The following is a 19,795-nucleotide window of genomic DNA, read 5'->3' on the forward strand; positions in this document are numbered from 1 at the left end:
CCCCTCCTCTGCTCATGTTCTGGCTCTCTCCAAAAATAAACATTAAAAAAAAAAAATTGAACAAAACGAAATTCTAATCCAGAATTTGGTTCTACCCCTGCTAAAGTTACTACTGATGAAAGTAACTTCACTTAAGTGAAATGAATGCACATCCTTTGTAAGAAAAATGGTGCTCTTTCAAATGCTTATCTAATATCTTCATATTGCTAGCTTAATAGTTCTACTAGTTATTACTCACATTGAGTTTTAAAAGGAGTTTATTAAAGAATGTTTTCAGGAAGGCAACAATGTTTGTTAAAAAAAATTTGTTCATGCTGAAAAGGTAACAGGCTATAGTTGTAAGCTTCTTTCTATTGGAATTCTGATAGTCTAGCACAGTGTAGTCACTTCTGCGATGCTAGAATAAATAAGAAAAGTCTCTTCTATGCTTCTCCTCAAAAAAGCGATGAGTAGTAACAGAAGATGGCATAAAAAAGCCATTTTTTCCCATTCATTCTGTAGTATTGGAGCCAGTATCTAGGAAACAGAAGAAAAAGAGTAAATTCAAGGAGCAACTTAGTTTTAAATTTAATATTTTGAGAATATCTTTAAAACAGGAAATAACGGTGGTGGTGCTGTTGTTGAGGGTGGAGAGGAAAAGAAGGCAAGGCTGAGGGAAGCTGATCAAGGAAATGTCTTGAGAACTTAAATAACTTGCTTTATAAGGCAAAGGTGAAGAGAATTCTTAGCTCTCCATATTTAGGTTAGAGAAAAACCAAATTCTATTACTTGGCTCATTGCATAAGTTATACAAACTTGGTTCATTAAGTTGCTAGAGGATGATTTTTTTTTCCCCCAGGTCCTCTACTGTTCCCAAAGAACCATAACATATAATCAGGAGAAACCTGTATTTTATCTCCTGGTGAGAAACAGACTGAAAAAAAATAATTTTTCTGATTTCAGAAAGCTAATTCTTATGGAAAAAATGGGCTTATTTCATAGTAGCACTCCATTTATCTGGTCATTATGGAATAGTGTTTTCTCAATCACTTAAACTTCTAAATGGCAAAGTATTTATATTTTAATTTTGGAAAGAAAAAATTCTAAGACCGTATTCTATTCTGCTGACAAAATGCATGCGACACAACCGAGGCTTCTCTGAAGTACTCAACCGTTTTCTCCCTGACCATCAGTCCATACTCTGCAGCAAGCGGGGCAAACTCCTCAGAAGCTACTGCAGCAGGTAAGGCTGATTTACTACTTTTCATCCAGTGAATTCTCAAAAAACAGATAACTCTGCATCTTTAAGCCAGAGTAATCCACTGTAAGGACCACCAGACAGGAGCTTCTGTGAGGAAAATACTTGTGTTTACATGGACTCTTTGATATTACTAATTTGCACAGGGTCTTTTGACACCTCCCCTCCCCCCCCTCCCCCGGGGGTCGTCATTAACTGACTTTTTGGTTCTTAGTGATTTTTTTTCTTTTCGGTGGTTGCACTGGTGAGGGCTCCCAGCTATGTTTCAAGCAACTGCAACAGGCAATCTGCTAGTCCCATCTGTGCTGTCCTACAGGGCAGCCACCAGCGAGCCACGCGTGGTTATTTAAATGACATAACTAACTCAACAGTAAATTTCTTAGTTGCTTTAACACATTTCAAATACTTAATAGCCCTATGTGGCTTCTGGAAGGTACTGACGGAGAACATTTCTATAGGTACAAAAGCTTTACTGAACAGTACTGGGCTACATCATTATTTTGATAGAGGTGCAGCAGTTATAAATTAATGCCCAAATTCCCCAGTCTAGTAAAAACTTAGAAGTCTCAGGGTTATGATGATGCCATTAGCCTTAATTATAAGAAAAATAAGAAAAAAAAAGTATACATTATCTGACACAGAAATGTTTCCTTATAATCCAGGAACTAAAAAATAACAGACCTTTTCTGTCATTACAGCAAGAAAACAGTACTTGATATATTAAAAAGTCAACTTCACCTAAAGTTCTTAGAATGATTATTCCTAGCTAACCTTTTGAAAAGTGCAAGTCATTGTAGTGTTAGTAGTTTCAGAGACTTTCTGATATTTGGAAGAGACTTCGTTCTTTAAAAAGAGGGCCAAAGGTATTCATGCAACCATGAAAAGTGATATATTTGCAAATGTGTATGCATGCATACATGTAATAAAAGATACACAAGACTAGAAAGTTATGCCTTAAGATATTAAGTGATGTTATCTCCCGATGGTGTTACAAATTATGCTTTTCTTTTGTGTGCTTTTCTGTCTTCCCTACATTTTTCAGTGATTAGCTTATTTCTTTTGAAACCCAAAATACATAAAAGCAAATTATCTTGAGAAATTTAGGTTATTGCTTTCTACAGTTTCTTTTGCTTTTCCAAATTTCCCTTCTTAGAGAATGACCGTCTTCTCTAATTTCAGGAACAGCTGTTTTAAACACTAATGGTTCAGGTCACAAAGTAAAACCGTAAGTATATGGTTTAAAATATAATTAGCAAAAAGGAAATAACTAATCATGGAAGAGAAAGTATAGATGTATACTTTTTGATACGTTTAAGGACTTGAACAAGGTCCTAGGTCTGCTGTGGAAAATATATCTGCACAGATGTAACAGAGAGGGGAATGGATATTTACCATTATAACTGACTGATAAGGGTTTTATGGTTATTTAAAATCTTTTACAAGATTACTTTTAAATATAAAATGTAGGCCGGATGCCTACCCAGCAACACAGAACCAGAGGATAAATTGTCAAAATTAAACACTTCAAATGTGCAACTGAAAAAACTTAATTTGCTTATCTTTAACCCACACAAATTCAATGTGTGTAAGTAGTCTACATGTCATATGAAATGTCCATGCCTAAAGTCATTAAGAGGACTGTTTGAGATTTGAGACCTGGAATTCAGAATCCAGCTGAGACAGAGTCTAGATCTCTTATCCTTTTCCCCCTTTAAGGACTCACAAAAACAAGATTTCAAGTAGCTTTGCTTTCACAGTAATTAAGTAAACACTTACTTTTACCATCACAGGCTACAATTTTCACTTTATCCACTTTAATAAGTTCTGTCACCTCTCTGAATTCAACATCATTCAATACAAAAGTCCACACATTATCGCAGAATCTGTATGTATTTAGAGAGCCCTTTAAAACAAAACATTTAGACATACCATGAAGTCATTTTTTAAGCAAAGCAAGCTGAGAACTCAGTTACCAAGAATGTAATCCTTAAAACAGTATGACTATTTAATACTTACCTTACGATTTTCCTTAATTTTCATCCTGCTATTTGAAAAAACAAAACAAAACAAAACAAAAAACACTACCCTGGATAAATTTGCTAAGAGTTAATACTGCAGTTAGCGGACTATTTTCAGTTCTGTAAGAGCCTGCAACTAACTTACCTGAACCCTGGAAAAAAAGCTGAAAGTAAATTTTAATTTGTACATCTACTGCCCTCTTATGGCAATGCGATGGAAGTTCACTTGAATTTTTACATAAAAACACTAAACCTCCTACAGTAGAAAATCCATACGATTTTGATTCCTCCCCAATTTAACCAATAGCCTACTGACCAGAAGACTTACTGATAACACAGAGTTGATTAACATGTTTTGTGCATTATATTCTATATTTTTACAAAAGTAAGCTACAGAACAGAAAAAGCTACTAAGAGAATCTTAAGGAGAAATACTGAGAAAATCTGTATGTAAGTGGATGCACGCAGTTCAAACCCATGTTTTTCAAGGGTCAACCACATTTTATTGTATGTGTTAATCCTCTGAGCTTGTACAAAAGCAGGGACTACCCAAATTTTAACCCTGTGTGTTGGATGAATTATTGTTTTATAGCCACTAGAACTACATTATTGTCCTGTGTAACTGAAAGGATTTTATTTTTTAGGAGCTTAAACATTAAAAGGAAATTTTTGAAGAATGTGGTAAAAGTGCAAAGAAAGACACAAACCGAATGCAATCAAAACAGACATATCCACATGGAATCTTCAAATATGAAATTTAGTATCTGGTAAGAGATTTATAAACCCCAAACCTTCAATTCAGAAAAACATTCTCTGCAGTCTTACTTATAAAAATGTGATTAGGGAAATTGTGATGGCTATGAACGACTTCATGAAAATTTAAAAATATGAATAATTAGCATTTGTTGGGTTATGCTAGGTAGGCTCTGAGGATACAAATACGATCCCTGCCTTCAGTGAGCATAGGATAGCAGGGGAGATGATTAAAACGAGAAAACATACAGCACAGCAGTTACTATGAAAGAGGAGTAAGCTCGGGACACCCAAGGGTATGGAAGACAAGGGGCACAGAAGGCTTCCTCTCCCAAAGTGAAGCTGAAGTTGAGTCCTGACAAACCAGTAAGTTAAGGGAGAGGTGGGACCATGGAAAGGAAAACACAGACTTGGAATGGGATAGCTAAATGTCAGAGGCTCCCACGGTGAAGGAGGTCCTGGAGAACCTTGGAAAGATTTGCTGTATCCTATACTTATTAGGTCAATGAAGGATTTTTGAGGAGAGGAATAACACGATCAGATTTGCATTTCTGGTGATAACATGAATTGATGGGGGAGGGGGGGGTGGTTCTGAATGGAGGCAGAAGTTGATGCCTGCAAGAAAGGTCAGAGTGGCTTTACTACAGCAGCAAGGAAATGGAAGTGGAGAGATTTCCTGATAGGACCTGACGTAGGTCTACAGTGGGGAGACAAAATCTGTTAATTCCTAAGTTTCTGTTTCCGGTAACAGTGCAATCATAGGAAAAGCCAGTTTGATTTGGAACTTACTGAGTTTGAGACCTAAGTCACCATGTGCAGTAAGCAGCCGGGGTGTGGAAGGAAGCCTGGGAGCATGAGCCTATTGACTTTAGGAGCCCTAGAGAACCCAAAGGAATACCAACAACTCAACAAAAAAAGGGTCTGAGAGAGAGTGAGGTCAGCGAATAGAAGCTTGGGATAGTATAGTTTCAACAGAGGATGTAGTATCACAAATTATGCATTAGGTTTAGTAATAAATAAGTGGTAAGAAAATTTTGAGTGGAGTGGTGAGGTTAATGCACAGAAAACCATTTAGGACATACTGTAAAGTTAAAAAAAATTAGCTCTTTTTTAGCTACATTCTGAGCCTCTGGAAGGTTACATAGCTAAATGTCAATTTTAATGTTCTCTTTTAGGACCCCTGAATGCTAAACTATCCAGTTGGTGAGAACTATGACAATAATCTGAACAAGGCACGTCACTGGGATACTTTCAAATCTAAGCTGAAATTCTGTTAATTGTAACATAATGTATATACTTTATTTTATGAAATTGCTATAAAACTTGACTGAAAGCCTTTTTAATGTTAAATGCTAATATTTAGATTAAAACAGACAACATAATCAAGAGCTTATTGGCTAGATAACTTATGTCAGCCAAGTAACTGATTTTAACAGTAATCGATCTGGCTAAACTGTATGTCAAATGCCCCTTTACTACATATATCACTATATCTGGGCAAAATTCTTAAAATATTTTAATACATGCTCTTTATAGAAACCTCTCACCTGCTAGCATAAAGGACCAGTTCAATGTCCTTGGTGAATATATATTTTGACTTTTTTTGCCAATAAATTTTAACAGAAATTATTAAATTCATATGAAGATTTCAAACAAAAAATTTTAACATGTGCCCCCAGGCTAGTAAAAATTATTACCAACAATACAGATTTAAATGTGACCTAGCAAAATGTCTTTGAAAATTAGAAATTACCAATGTGTCCTCTTTCTTGTCAAGCAAAATAGGTTATTTGCAAATATGCTGATCAAGTTTGCTGTAATGAAAGCCTGAGCTATGACAGACTAACACTAGCTTTTGGAAAATAGGCAAACTTATAATACACTAATGCAAGAGATGCAAATGTCAAATTATGTTTAATTTTTTAAAATGCCTTATTTATTTTAGAGAGAGAGGAGGTGAGAACAAGGGAGGCACAGAATGTAAAGCAGGCTCCTGGCCCTGAGCTGTCAGCAGAGAGCCCAACGCAGGGCTCGAAACCACCAACCGTGAGATCATGACCTGATCTGAAGTCAGATGCTTAACCAACTGAGCCACCCAGGTGCCCATGTTTACCTTTACCTAAATAGATACAAACTGGAAACCTACAGTAAAACAACTAGAAGATTCTAGGTATGGTCTACATAAGCAAAAATTTATATATTAACATGAATCAATTTACAATGAAAGCATCAGGTTCTGAATGACAAACCTGGCAGACTTATATATATATATATATATATATATATATGGTTATACAAAACTAATTTTGCCAGAAAAAATTCAAGAATCTGATAAAATTTTATAAAGATACATATTATTCCAGATAACTTTTAGGCATGTGAAACTGGTAAAAGACTTATTACATAAAATACATGCAGACTTTATACCTTCATTAAAATTATTCTCTGCATACCGAAGATCCACAACAATGCCTGGTATGTAATAAGACACTGAAATGTTGAATAAATGATTTGAAATAAAGTTTTTTAATTAAAAAAACCCCAAACACTACAGTTCTCTTAAATCAATTAACCTCTATGTTCTTTTCATATACTGTAACCTTTTAATTTCTACTTTATGGTATCCCTTAGAACCATGTAAGCATACATATTAGATAAATATAACCAAATACTGTACACTGTTATGACTACATTAATATCAATGTGGGTGCATCTATTCACCATGATGCTTTCAATGGGCCTTCGGTCTGAATTTACCTACTCTCATTTACCTTCCATCCTGCAGATAATGGTTTGAGCATTTGAGACCTGGGTGGCTCAGCCGGTTAAGTGTCCAACTTTTGATTTTGGCTCAGGTCGTGATCTCATGGTTTGTGAGTTCCAGCCCCACACTGGGGTCAGTGCTGACAGCGTGGGGCCTACTTGGGATTCTCTCTGCCTGCCTCCCTCTCAAAATAAATAAACTTAAAAACAATTAAAAGTGAGGTATAGTTATAAAACAAGTTCCAAAATTTGATTAGGCCACCTCTTCCTTTTCTGAATAATAAATATGTAGGGATCCTAAAAAGCACTGTTGTAACAACCAGTGGTGCAAGCTACTAACTTTAGGAAAATATCCTTACCCTGAAATTGACTCTGTTCCTGACCCTCTGCGCCAATGCTGAATTTATAGCTTTATCAAACTGAAGAAGAACTTGGAGAGCAAGTTGGGGGGTGATCTGTTGAGACTGAGAAAAAGTAAAGGTCATAAATCCTCTTAAGGAAGGACATTAAAGACAAAATACATATGAGTTATCATCTAAACTTTAACTGACATTAATCAGAACCTCTTAAACTAGGATCTCTCATTCTTCTTTGCCATAACTGACCAAAGTAAAGCCTGACCATATTTTCTTGCACTGTCTTGAGTCAAACAGAATTCTGAAAAGAAAACATGCAGTGATGTTACACTGCCAGGACCAAACTCTATCCCTCCTTTACAGTGTCTGGAAAGAGGCATTCAATAAGCTGAAGGAACCAAGTTTCTTTTAAATAAATAAAAACCAGAGGACTTAATATATTATAAAAATCTAATTTCATTAAAGCTCATAAAATGTATGAAAATGAAAGTACTTAATATGTTCTTAGAGAAGTTAATTTTAAAGATTACTTCTCCTAAAACTGAAATACAAATTCAAATTTAAATCTCAAAACAGTTTACTGAATTTTCCAAAATTATCTTAAAGATACACAGATATGCCTTTCTTATAAGAGAAAACGAATAATCTCAATTTTTATGTTTAACAATAATCTTTGAAAAATTCGGCATGTTACACCTTGTCATTTGATCTTCATTATATTTTACGCCCTGGAGTCAGGATGGTATAATGCACATGAACTTGCAGTTAGTCATCATAATACTGACTTGGTGGGTCAGAGAGTCTACTAAGTTCTCTAATTTCCTATCTCTGCCTGAGAGAAAGGATATAACAAGAATTACTATAGACCCATCTAAATAAAAACTGACGGTTAGTCTCCCACCTGTATGAGCTCATCAAGACTCTCCTGGAGACTGTTTCCCAAAGTGGTATTTCTGTATAACTGATATGCCATGGCTTAGGAGGAAGCAACGGTTTTTCTTATTCAAGCTTGCATTGATGTCCTAAAAATTTAATATGAAAGTATCAAACATTATAACCATGTATGTAATACAGTCTATATGCTATCAGAACCCTTAATAATTGCAAATTGTCTTATAACTAAGAATTACAAAGAACAGTTAAAAATGACTTATTTTTTCCGTTATTTTTACTATTTCTTTTAAAGGTCTGCCTTTTAACCTAGTCTAGAATGAATTTGTTGCACATTACCATTCCTTTCTCCTTACTGTGAAGTCACTGATCAGTCTTCAGCTTACACTTACATGTCTTCGCTTCATTTTCGTTTTTCCTTAACATCTGATATTTATAGAGTGCCTACCAAGAAGAGAGATAAGGATACACTCCTGACTCCAAAAAACTTAGACTCTAGAGAGGGTAACAGATATAGAAAATAGTACTTAACTTAATAGAGAACAGAAATCATGAGTATCTACGTAGACAGACCTATATAGTGGAGATCTACCTGTGGACTACCTGGTAGGTGGAAGCTCCCTGTGGACTGAGTAAACTGGTTAACAAAATCTTGATTCTTCAAGCTAGGTTTCAGCCAAGCAAAAGAAAAGAAGAACAGAATGAGTAAAGCCACCAGAGTATGAAATGATACAGTTTAAGGTGTGAGTATGAATAGGCAGTGGCAGGAGATGGAGCTGAAAAAGATGTCATGGATGGACTTGTTCCCTGAAGACAGACACCAGGGTTTTACAGTGAAGCCCTCTAGGAGAGGTCAGACCAATGGGCAGCAGTCTGAAGAACATACTTGGAGGAAAGGAGGGCTCAAATAGGGTGGCAGTTGCACAGTTTCTACAAATACTGAACTGTGCTGCATGTCATATACAAGCTCACTGACCTCATGGCACTTTCAGCTTAGAGATGGATAGGAGACCTATTCAAGGAGTTATCAAATAAAACTCAGCAAAAATAATAGTTATCAGTCTTCACAATCTACACCCATGGAATTTGATACAGTAGATCATTTCTGCCTCCTTGAAACCTTTTCTTTTGGGATGCCACACTCCATTCTCTCCTCCCAGCTCACTGGATATTACTACGTTTTCTTTTGCTGGTTCCTCCTCAGCAACCTGACTTCTACTGCAGTGCCCTAAGGCTTCTGAGGTCTTCTCTGTATGCTTAGTTACCTCATTCAGGCTTATGGCTTCAACTCCTATCTGCTGATGACTCCCACATGGATATCCCCAGTCCTTGTCGCCATATATAAAATTGCCTCCTTAACACTGCATGAAAATATCAAGTAGGGTAGCTCAAGTGAAATGTGACAAAAACCAAATTCCTGACACTGCCTTTCCCCAAACCTTTTCTGCCCTCGGCTTGCTCACCTTGGTAAATAGTAAATCTAGTCCTGTGTAATTAAGACACCCCCCAAAATTTTACATTCAACCTTAGCTTCTCTCTCACTCTGCATCCAACCTGTCAGCCGATCCTTTGAGCTCTTCCTTCTAAGTGCAGCCAGGAGCTGACAACTTCTGCCATCTCCAGTGCTATCATTAAGTCCTCATCAACTGCCACCAAGATTACTGGGGTAGCCCTGTAAGAGCGCTCCCTGTTTCTACAACTGCCTATAACACCCCTGCCTCTAGAGCAGCCACACTGAGCCTTTTAAAACATAAATCAAACCACAGCACTCATTTATTCCAAACCTTTAATAGCAGTATCCTATCTCAGAATAACAAAGTCCTCCTAATGGTTTGCGAAGCCGACATGATCCGGGCCCCCTACTACCTCACTGAAATTCCCTTCTTCTACTTACTCCGTCATTCATTCTGCTGCAGTCATACTGGTACCTTGCTGTTCTTCAATATGGGAAGATATTCTTGCTTTAGGGCCTTAGCACTGTCATTTTTGCTTCAAATGTTCTTCCCAGATCCCTCCATGGTTCACTCCCTGATTTAATTTAGATCTCTGCTTTATCAAATGTCACTTCGTCAGAAAGGACTTCTGTGACCAACGTATAAAAAAAGAACTACCTCCTTTACCCCATGTACTGCTTTAACTTTCATTCACACTGTTAATTGAAGCTGACACACATAAGCTTACTGTCCCCATCCACTAAAACAGATGTTCCAGAAGGGTGGATTTTGTTCAGTTAAAATATTTACCATCTACAACAATGCCTAGTATGTACTCAATAAGTTATTAGTGAACAAATAACTTGGTGGTTATGGCAAAATGCTAATATCAAATATTATAAATTTGTCACAGTGTGATACAAAGTTTTTTATGTTACTCAGGAAAATGAAGCAATGAAAACTTCCAGACTCTCAAAATGGTATCAAACCACCTACCAATATCTGTAAGCACATATCGGCCTCCCTGCCTGTCACTATGCCAAGCCATCCATGCTGTTCTACAAATACAATTTTTCAACCGGTGCATCAAGCCAATCCCCCTGGTACACTCAAGAATACTGTTCCAGCAACTGAATTAGTCCTTCTCCCCCTCAACACCAAATTTCCCATCTCTAAGGATTACTGCCATCAGCAAACAAACAAGGTGGCTACTTCTCTTACCTTCCAAAAAAAAAAAACAAAACTTCAGGGGTGCCTGGCTGGCTCAGTTGGTACAGCATGTGACTCTTGATTTAGGCTCAGCTCATGATCCCAGGGTCCTGGGATCAAGCCCTTGATGGAGCCCTCTGCTGGGCTCCACGATGAATGTGAAGCCTGCTTAAGATTCATTCATTCATTCATTCATTCATTCATTCATTCATTCATTCTCTCTCTCTCTCCCCCCGCCCCCCACTTCTGCAGGGCTCAGGTGTGCTCTTGCTTTTTCTAAAATAAATAAGAATGAAAATAAAAAGTCTCAATTCCCTTTCCTCATAGCTGCATTCTATTTCTCTGTTCCTTTGTGAGAAACACTCTCAGGAGTTACCTGCACTCTCCATCTCTCATTCTTCCTCTCCCATTTTCTCTTATACTCACTCATAAGCTTTGCCTCCAACCCTCAAATGAAACAGATGGTGAACTAACGGTATTGGTAAAGCTAATTCAATTTCTTAGTCCTCACCAGACTTAATCATTTGACACAGTTGATTACTGTGAAGCTTAGCTTCTGGGACATCAATCTTTTTGGGTTGTTCTCCTTTTTTTTAATGTCTATTTATTTTTGAGAGAACGAGCAAAAGGTGGAGGAGGGAGAGAGAGAAGGAGACACAGAATCCAAAGCACGCTCCAGGCTCTGAGCTGTCAGCACAAAGCCTGACATGGGGCTTGAACTCACGAACTGTGAGATCATGACCTGAGCTGAAGTCAGATGTTTAATTGACTGAGCCACCCAGGTGCCCCTGGGTTGTTCTCTTAAACTCCCTGATTTATCCTTCCCTATATCATTTGTTAGTTTACCCTGTTCTCTCTGAATTCTCTGTTACAAATCACTGTCCTTGGTCTTTTGCTGTCTACACTTATTCCTTAGGATAACATTCAGTTTCATAGTTTTAAGTATCATTGCCGATGATTCCTAAATTCATATGCTAGCATATACCCTGCCCTTGAATGCACTACTGGATACAACTGCTTACTCAACATCTTTACTTTTTGTTTCTCCCTTTTCAGTTGATGTAGCTCCGTACTTCTATGGGTTTACACAAAAACCTTTGAAGTTATTCCCCACTCCCCTCATCTCACCTCCACATCTAACCCCTAGCAAATCTTGTAAACTCTATCTTCAAAATGCATTCAGAGTCCATCCATTTCTCACCATTTCATTGTTAGCACCCTGGTCTGTGCTGTGACCATGTGCCACTGGATTACTGAACTAGCTTCCTAACTGGTTTCCCTGCTTCCACACTGCCCCTACACTTTAATCCCAACTCGGCAGCCAGGTAATCTTTTAAAACTTAGGTCAGAACATACCTCTTTTCTGTTCCAAATCTTCCATTTCACTCAATCCTTACAAGAATTTGGCTGCCTGTGGCCTCTCCAGCCAGATCTACCATCTCTCCTTGCTCTCACCCAGTGAGTCTGCAGACACACTGCCTTCCATGCTATTCTTAGAACGGGACAGGTGAGTACCTGCCTATGTAAGCCTTTGGCTGTTCTTTCTACCTGGAATACTGTTCCCTCAGTTACCCATGATTCTATGAATTCCTTCAAGTACAGCTTGTACTGAATGAGCCTTAAACTGATGGCCATACTTAAAATACCAACTTGCACCTCCACTTTGGAACTTCCCAATTGCCCTTTTTCTGCTATGCATTTTTGATGGCAACACCACCTTCTAACATATTATTTAATTATGTTTATTTTTTGCATCCTCCAATAGGGGCTTCTGTCCGTTTTGTCCACGGAAGTAAACCAGTTGTCTAAAACAAACAGTAACTAACTCATAATGGAAGCCAAATAAACATCTGCTTGGTAAATTAATGAGGGCAAAAAATCTATGGGTGGGTGGAAGGGGGAGGGGTTTAAAAGGGCAAGAAGATGTCCCAATAGACTTAAATCTGACATGGTAGGAGTACCGACTCCTGTGTCATGCCCACTTGACAAAAGTCTAAGAGTTATCTAGAAAATAATTGTAACAATGAACTATAACAATCTGGGAAATTAAAAAAAAATCCCATTTGCTCCACGGACTGACAGCGTGGAGCCTGCTTGGGATGCTCTACTCTCTCTGCTCCCTGCGCTCTTCTTTTTCTCTCAAAATAAACAAACTTATAAAAAATATCTCATTTACGATTGCATCAAAAATAATATAATAAAAAGAAATTTAACCAAGGTGAAAGTCCTATACACTGAAAACTATAAGATACTGATAAAACAAACTGAAGACAAAAATAAATGGAAAGATATTCCACACTCTTGGGCTGGAAGAATATTGTTAACATCTCTATACCACCTAAAGCAATCTACACGTTCAATGCAATCCATATAAAAATTCCAATGGCATTTTTCACAGAACCACAACTAACCCTAAAACCTATATAGAACAACAAAAACCCACACAGCCAAAGCAATCTTGACAAAGAACAAGAAAGCTGGAGACAACTACTGTCTCCAGATTTCAAACTATATTACGAAGTTATAGCAATTAAAACATGATATTGGCATAAAAACAGACATATCAACGGAACAGAAGAGAGAGCCAAGAAATAAAATCATATTTATATGGTTAATTAACCTATCACAAAGGAATCAAGAATATACAATGGGAAAAAAAGTCTCTTTAATAAATGGTGCTGGGAAAACTGGGCCACTTTCTTAAACCATATACAAAAATAAACAGAAAGTGGATTCAAGACCTAAATGTGAGACCTGAAACCATAAAACTCCTAGAAGAAAACATAGGCAGCAATCTTTTGGACACTGTCCGTAGCAACTTATTTAAGCATATGGGGAACAAAAGCAAAAATTAAACTATTGCGACTATACCAACACAAACAGCTTTTGCACAGCAAAGGAAACCATCAATAAAACAAAAAGCAACCTTGTGAGTGGGACAGAATGTCTGCAAATGATATATTTGATAAGGAGTTAATATCCAAAATATATAAAAAACTTCTACAACCCAACACCAAAAAAAAAAAAAAAAAATCTGGTTAAAAAATAGGCCAAAGCCCTGATTAGTTATCTTTCCAAGCAAGACATATAAGTGGGCCAAGAGACACATGAAAAGATTCCCAACATCATTAATCATCAGGGAAATGTAAATCAAAACCACAGTCTCATCTCATATCTATCAGAATGGCTAGTATCAAAAACACAAGAAATGTCAAGCATTGGCGAGGATGTGGAGAAAAGGGAACCCTCTTGTACTGTTGGTGGGAAAGAAACTGGTGTAGCCATTGTGGAAAATAGCATGAAAGTGCCTCAAAAACAAAAAGCCATATAATCCAGTAATTCCACTAGCGTGTATTTACCCAAAGGTAATGTAAACACTGATTTGAAAATATACCTGCATCCCTATGATTACTGCAGCATTATTTACAATAGCCAAGATACTGAGGCAACCCTTCTGTCCATCAGTAGACAAATGGATAAGGAAAATGTGGTACGTCTGTGTGTGTGTGTATGTATCTATCTATCTATACACACACACACCGAACTATTATTCAGCCATAAAAGAGGATGAGATCATGCATGCTTTCTGAAACAAAATGGACAGACCTGGAGGGTAGCATGCTAAGTGAACTAAGTCAGGCTAAGGAAGGCAAATACCATATGATTCTACTCAGAAGTGGAACCCAAACAAACAAACCCCACAACCGAACAAATGAATAAACCAACGAAAAGCAGAATCAGACTGATAAATACAGAACACTGTTGCCAGAGGGAAGAGGGGTGAGGGGGTGGACAGAAAGGGTGAAGGGGACAAAAATAAACTCAAAATAGATAAAGGACCTGAGTGTGAGAGAGGAAACCATCAAAACCCTAGAAGAGAAAGCAGGAAACAACCTCCTTGACCTCAACCACAGCAATTTCTTACCTGACACATCCCCAAAGGCAACGGAATCAAGAGCAAAAATGAACTATTGGAACCTCATCAAGATAAAATACTTCCGCACGGCAAAGGAATCAATAAAACTAATAGGCAACCAACAGAATGGGAAAAGATAGTTGCAAATAACATTTCAGATACCCAAAATATATAAGAACTCACCAAACTCCACACCCAAAAAACAAATAATTCAGTGAAGAAATGGACAGAAGATATGAACAGACACTTCCCGAGAGAGGACATCCAGATGGCCAACAGACACATGAAACGATGCTCAGCATCCCTCCTCATCAGGGAAATATAAATCAAAACCACACTGAGATACCACCTCACACCAATCAGAGTGGTTAAAATGAACCTCAGGAGACTCTAGATGCTGGAGAGGATGTGGAGAAATGGACACCCTCCTACACTGTTGGTGGGAATGTAAACTGGTGCAGCCCCTCTGGAAAACAGTGTGGAGGTTCCTCAAGAAAATAACAACAGAACTCCCCTATGACCCAGCAATAGCACTGCTAGGAATTTACCCAAGGGATACAGGAGTGCTGATGCATAGGGGCACATATACCCCAATGTTCACAGCAGCACTCTCAACAATAGCCAAAACATGGAAAGAACATAAGTGTCCATCAACTGACGAACAGACCAAGAAGATGTGGTATGTTTATACAATGGAATACTACATGGCAATGAGAAAGAATGAAATCTGGCCATGTGTAGCAACAAGAATGGACCTGGAGGGTGTTATGCTGAGCGAAATAAGTCAGACAGAGAAGGACAGCTACCATATATTTGCACATATAGGTGGATTAGGAGGAAGCTAACGGAGGACCATGAGGGAGAAGAAGGGGAAAAATAGTTGGGGAGAGGTAGGGAGGCAAACCATGAGAGACTCTTGAATGCTGAGAACAAACTGAGGGNACCATGAGAGACTCTTGAATGCTGAGAACAAACTGAGGGCTGACGGGGGTGGGGGAGAGGGGAAGGAGGGTGATGGGCATGGGGGAGGGCACTTGTTGGGATGACCACTGGATGTTATATGGAAACCAACTTGACAATAAACTAAGGAAAAAAAAAGGTGAAGAGGAGGGAGATACAGTCTTCCAGTTATGTAATCAGTCAAATAAAAGGCATAGCATAAGGAATGCAATCAACACATTTTAACAGCAATGTAACATGACAGATGATAGCTACACTGGTAGAGAACACAGCATGATGTATAAACTCATTAACCCACTAAATTGTACATCTGAAACTAATGTAACATTGTGTACTAACTATACTTAAAAAATGTGGTGTATATATACAAAGAAATACAATTCAGCCATAAAAAAGAATAGCTTGCCATTTGTGGCAACATGGATGAACCTAGAAGGTATTATCCTAAGTGAAGTAAGTCAGACAGTGAAAGACAAGTACCATATGATTTCACATATAGGTAGATTCTAAAAAAACAAACAAAATAGATCATTCTTAAATGCAGAGAACTGGTGGTTGTCAGAAGGGACGCGGGGGGGGGGGGGGCGGAGGGAACAGACAAACTAAAGGAGATTAAGCAGTACAAACTTCTAGTTATAAAATAAGTCACAGAGATGAGAAGTACAGCATAGGGAATACAGTCAGTAATAATGGAATAACACTGTATGGTGACAGATACCATGGTGAACACTAAGTAATGTATAAAATTGTCAAAGAAATATGTTGTACGCCTGAAACTAACACTTACAGACATAAGCTGTTATACGTAAGCCTTCTGATAATCACAGAGCAAAAATCTATAGGAAACACACAAAAAGATAAATGGAAGGAATATAAGAATACCACTAAAGAAAGTCATCAAACCACAAAGGAAAAAAGAAGGAACAGAACTACAAAAACAGCCAGTAAACAATTAACAAAATGGTAGTAAGTACACAGCTATCAATAATTACTGTAACTGTAAATGCATGACATTCTCCAATCAAAAGACAGAGTGGCTGAATGTATATATATTTTAAAAAGACCCATCTATATGCTGCCTGCACAAGACACCTACACTTTAGACGTAAGAACATGTAAGACTGAAAGTGAAGAAATGGAAAAAGATATTCCATGCAAATGGAAAGCAAAAGAAAACTGGTGTAGCTATACTTCTATCAGAAAAATAAACTTTAGGAGTACCTGGGGGGCTCAGTCAGTTGGGCACTGACTCTTAATTTCAGGTGAGGTCATGATTTCGGGGTTTGTGGGACTGAGCCCCACATTGGGATCTGCACTTAACTGCACAGAGCCTGCTTGGGATCCTCTCTCTCTCTCCCTCTCTTCCCCTGCTTGCGCACACATACACTCTCAAAATAAATAAATGTTTTTAAAAAAAGAGAGGAGACAAGAAACTTTAAAACAAAAGACTGCAATAAGAGACAAGATGAGTGTCACATAATGATAAGGGGTCAATCCAACAACAGAACAGAACATTTGGAAGTACCTGTGCACCCAACACAGGATCATCTCAACATATGAAACAAGGAATAACAGACCTACAGGGAGAAACAGACAGCAATACAATAATAGTAGGAGATTTCAAAATTCCACTTACATCAATGGATAGATTAGCCAGACAGAAAATTAATAAGGAAATACTGGTCTTCGAACAAAATGTTAGGCCTGACTTAAAATATATATACAGAACACTCCATTCCAAAGCAACAGAATATGCATACTTCTCAAGTGCACATGGAACATTCTCCAAGATAGAGGATATGTTAGACCACAAAACAAGCCAATAAATTTAGGTGGACTGAAATCATATCAAACATCTTATATGATCACAATAGTATGAAACTAGAAATTACACAAAGAAACATAAAAATTCAATGTGTGATTAGACAACACGTTACTGAATAACTAACAGATCAAAGGAGAGATAAAAAATGGAAAAAAAAGGTCTTGAGACAAATGAAAATGGACATATAACACACCAAAGTTTGCTGGATATATCAAAAGTAGTTGTAAGAGAGAAGTTCATAGTGATCAATGCCTACCTCAAGAAATAAGTCTCACAAGCAACCTAACTTAACACCTCAAGGAACTAAAACACACACAAAAACACACAGACAGGTAGACACACACAAACACACACACATACACACTCAATGAAGCCCAAATTTAGCAGAAGGAAGAAAATAAAGATAGAGATGAAATAGATATTTAGAAGCCTTAGAGTATATCAATGAAAAAAAGAGCTGGCTCTTTGAAAAGATAAACAAAACTGAAAAGCCTTTAGTTAAATTCACCTAGAAAAAATTTTCAAATAAAATCAGAAATGAAATACATGTCACAATTGACACCACAGAAACAGAAAGGATCTTAAGAGACTGCTATGAACAACTATATGCCAAGAAATTAGACAACCTAGAAGAAATTAATTCCTAAAAAAGAGAACTGAATAATGGTGAAATAGAAAACATGAACACACCAATTACTGGTAAGGAAATTTAATCAGTAATCAAAAATTTCTCAACAGACTAAAGCTCAAGATCAGATGGCTTCACCAGTAAATTGTACCTAACATTCAAAAAAGAATTAATACCAATCCTTCTCAAACTCTTTCAATAAATAGAAGATGAACAAATTCTTCCAAACTCATTTAAGAGTCCAGTATTACCCTGAAACCCAAACCAGACAAGGATCCTACAAGAAACAACAACAACAAGAAAACTGCAGGCCAATATCCCTGATAAACATAGATGCAAAAATCCTCAATAAATATTAGCAAACTGATTCATCAAAGGATCATACACCATAATCAAGGGGGATTTATTGGGATGTAAGCATGCTTTAAGAACCTCAAATCTGCCAATGTGATGATGGCACCATAATAGCCAAGTGAACGATAAAAATATTATGATCATTTCAATACACGCAGAAAAAGTAATGTGACAAAATCCAACATCCATTTATGAGAACTCTCAACAAAGCAGACTTAGAAGGAACATACCTCAACATAATAAAGGCCATATAGCACAATTCCATAGTTAAAATCAGAGTCAACAGTGATAAACAGAAAGTCCTTCCTCGAAGATCACAAACAAGACATAATTCTTGCCCTATTATATTCAACAAAGTACTAGAAGTCCCTCCAGAGCAATTGGACAAGAAACAGAAATAAAAAGCATCCAAATTGGGAAGGAAAAAGTAAAACTGTCACTATTTGTAGACGACATGTTATATACAGAAAACACTAAAGACTCCATCAAAATCTGGCAGAAGAAATTAACAAACTGAGTAAAGTCACAGGATACAAAAATCAATACACAAAAATCTACTGAGTGTCTATACACTAATAACAAACTACCAGAGAAATAAAGAAAACAATCACATTTACAATTGCATCAAAAGGAACAAAATACCTAGGAATAAATTCGACCAAGGAGGTGAAAGACCTGTATGCTGAAAACTGTAAGACATTATTCAATTTATTCAGTGAAATGAACTGAAAAAGGCACAAATAAAGGGAAAGACATTCCATGCTCATGGATTAGAAGGAATATTATTAATATGTGCTTAATTAGTATGTCCTACTACCCAAAGCAATTTACAGATTCAATGTAATCCTCATCAAAATTCCAAAGGCCTTTTTCAAAGACATACAACAATCCTAAAATTTGTATGGAGCCACCAGGCCCTCAAACAGCCAAAGCAATCTAGCGAATAAAGACCAAAGCTGGAGGAATCACACTCCCAGATTTTGCACAATATTACAAAGCCATTGTAATCGCATGCATCAAGAGAACATAATAGCTCATAAATGAACTCATGCATCTATAATCAATGAATTTATGAGAAAGAACCCAAGAATATCTAATGGGGAAAGGACAGTATCTTCAAAAAATGATGTTGAGAAAACTGCAAACACATGCAAAACAAAGGAAGTGCACCACTAATTTACACACTATATCCACAATAATCAACTCAAAACAGATGAAAGACTTGAATGTAAGACCTGAAACTATAAAACTCCTAGAAAAAAACACAGACTACAGTAAGTTCCTTGACACTGATGCTACGATTTTTAAACTGGGCACCAAAAGCAAAATCAAAAAAAGCAAAAATACATAAGTAGGAGTACATCATACTAAAAAGCTTCTGTAGGGCAAAGGAAAGCATCCACAAAACGAAAAGGCAACGGGGGGGGGGGGGGGGGAAGGAGGGGGGGGGGG

General features: G+C 37.3%; 1 protein-coding gene across 2 annotated transcripts in view; it reads right to left on the bottom strand.

The window, feature by feature from the left end:
- Positions 1-239: 239 nt before the first annotated feature.
- The window catches only part of GTF2A2 (general transcription factor IIA subunit 2), a 22,222-nt gene continuing 2,666 nt past the window's right edge, over positions 240-19,795 (bottom strand). The window contains exons 1-5 of one of the 2 annotated variants that reach the window (XM_039230658.1): positions 12,017-12,081; positions 8,029-8,149; positions 7,131-7,235; positions 3,014-3,140; positions 240-516 (exon numbers count right to left, since the gene is read on the bottom strand). In XM_039230658.1, coding sequence (XP_039086589.1) covers positions 491-516; positions 3,014-3,140; positions 7,131-7,235; positions 8,029-8,100 — 330 coding nt within the window. In that variant the 5' untranslated portion in view covers positions 8,101-8,149; positions 12,017-12,081 and the 3' untranslated portion in view covers positions 240-490. Of the gene's footprint in view, positions 517-3,013; positions 3,141-7,130; positions 7,236-8,028; positions 8,150-12,016; positions 12,082-19,795 lie in introns of those variants that run through there. The other variant, XM_039230657.1, reaches the window with a different exon arrangement.

This window comes from Hyaena hyaena, unplaced genomic scaffold (genome assembly GCF_003009895.1).
Source record: "Hyaena hyaena isolate Hyena2069 unplaced genomic scaffold, ASM300989v1 scaffold_49, whole genome shotgun sequence".
Classification (NCBI taxonomy): Eukaryota; Metazoa; Chordata; class Mammalia; order Carnivora; family Hyaenidae; genus Hyaena; species Hyaena hyaena.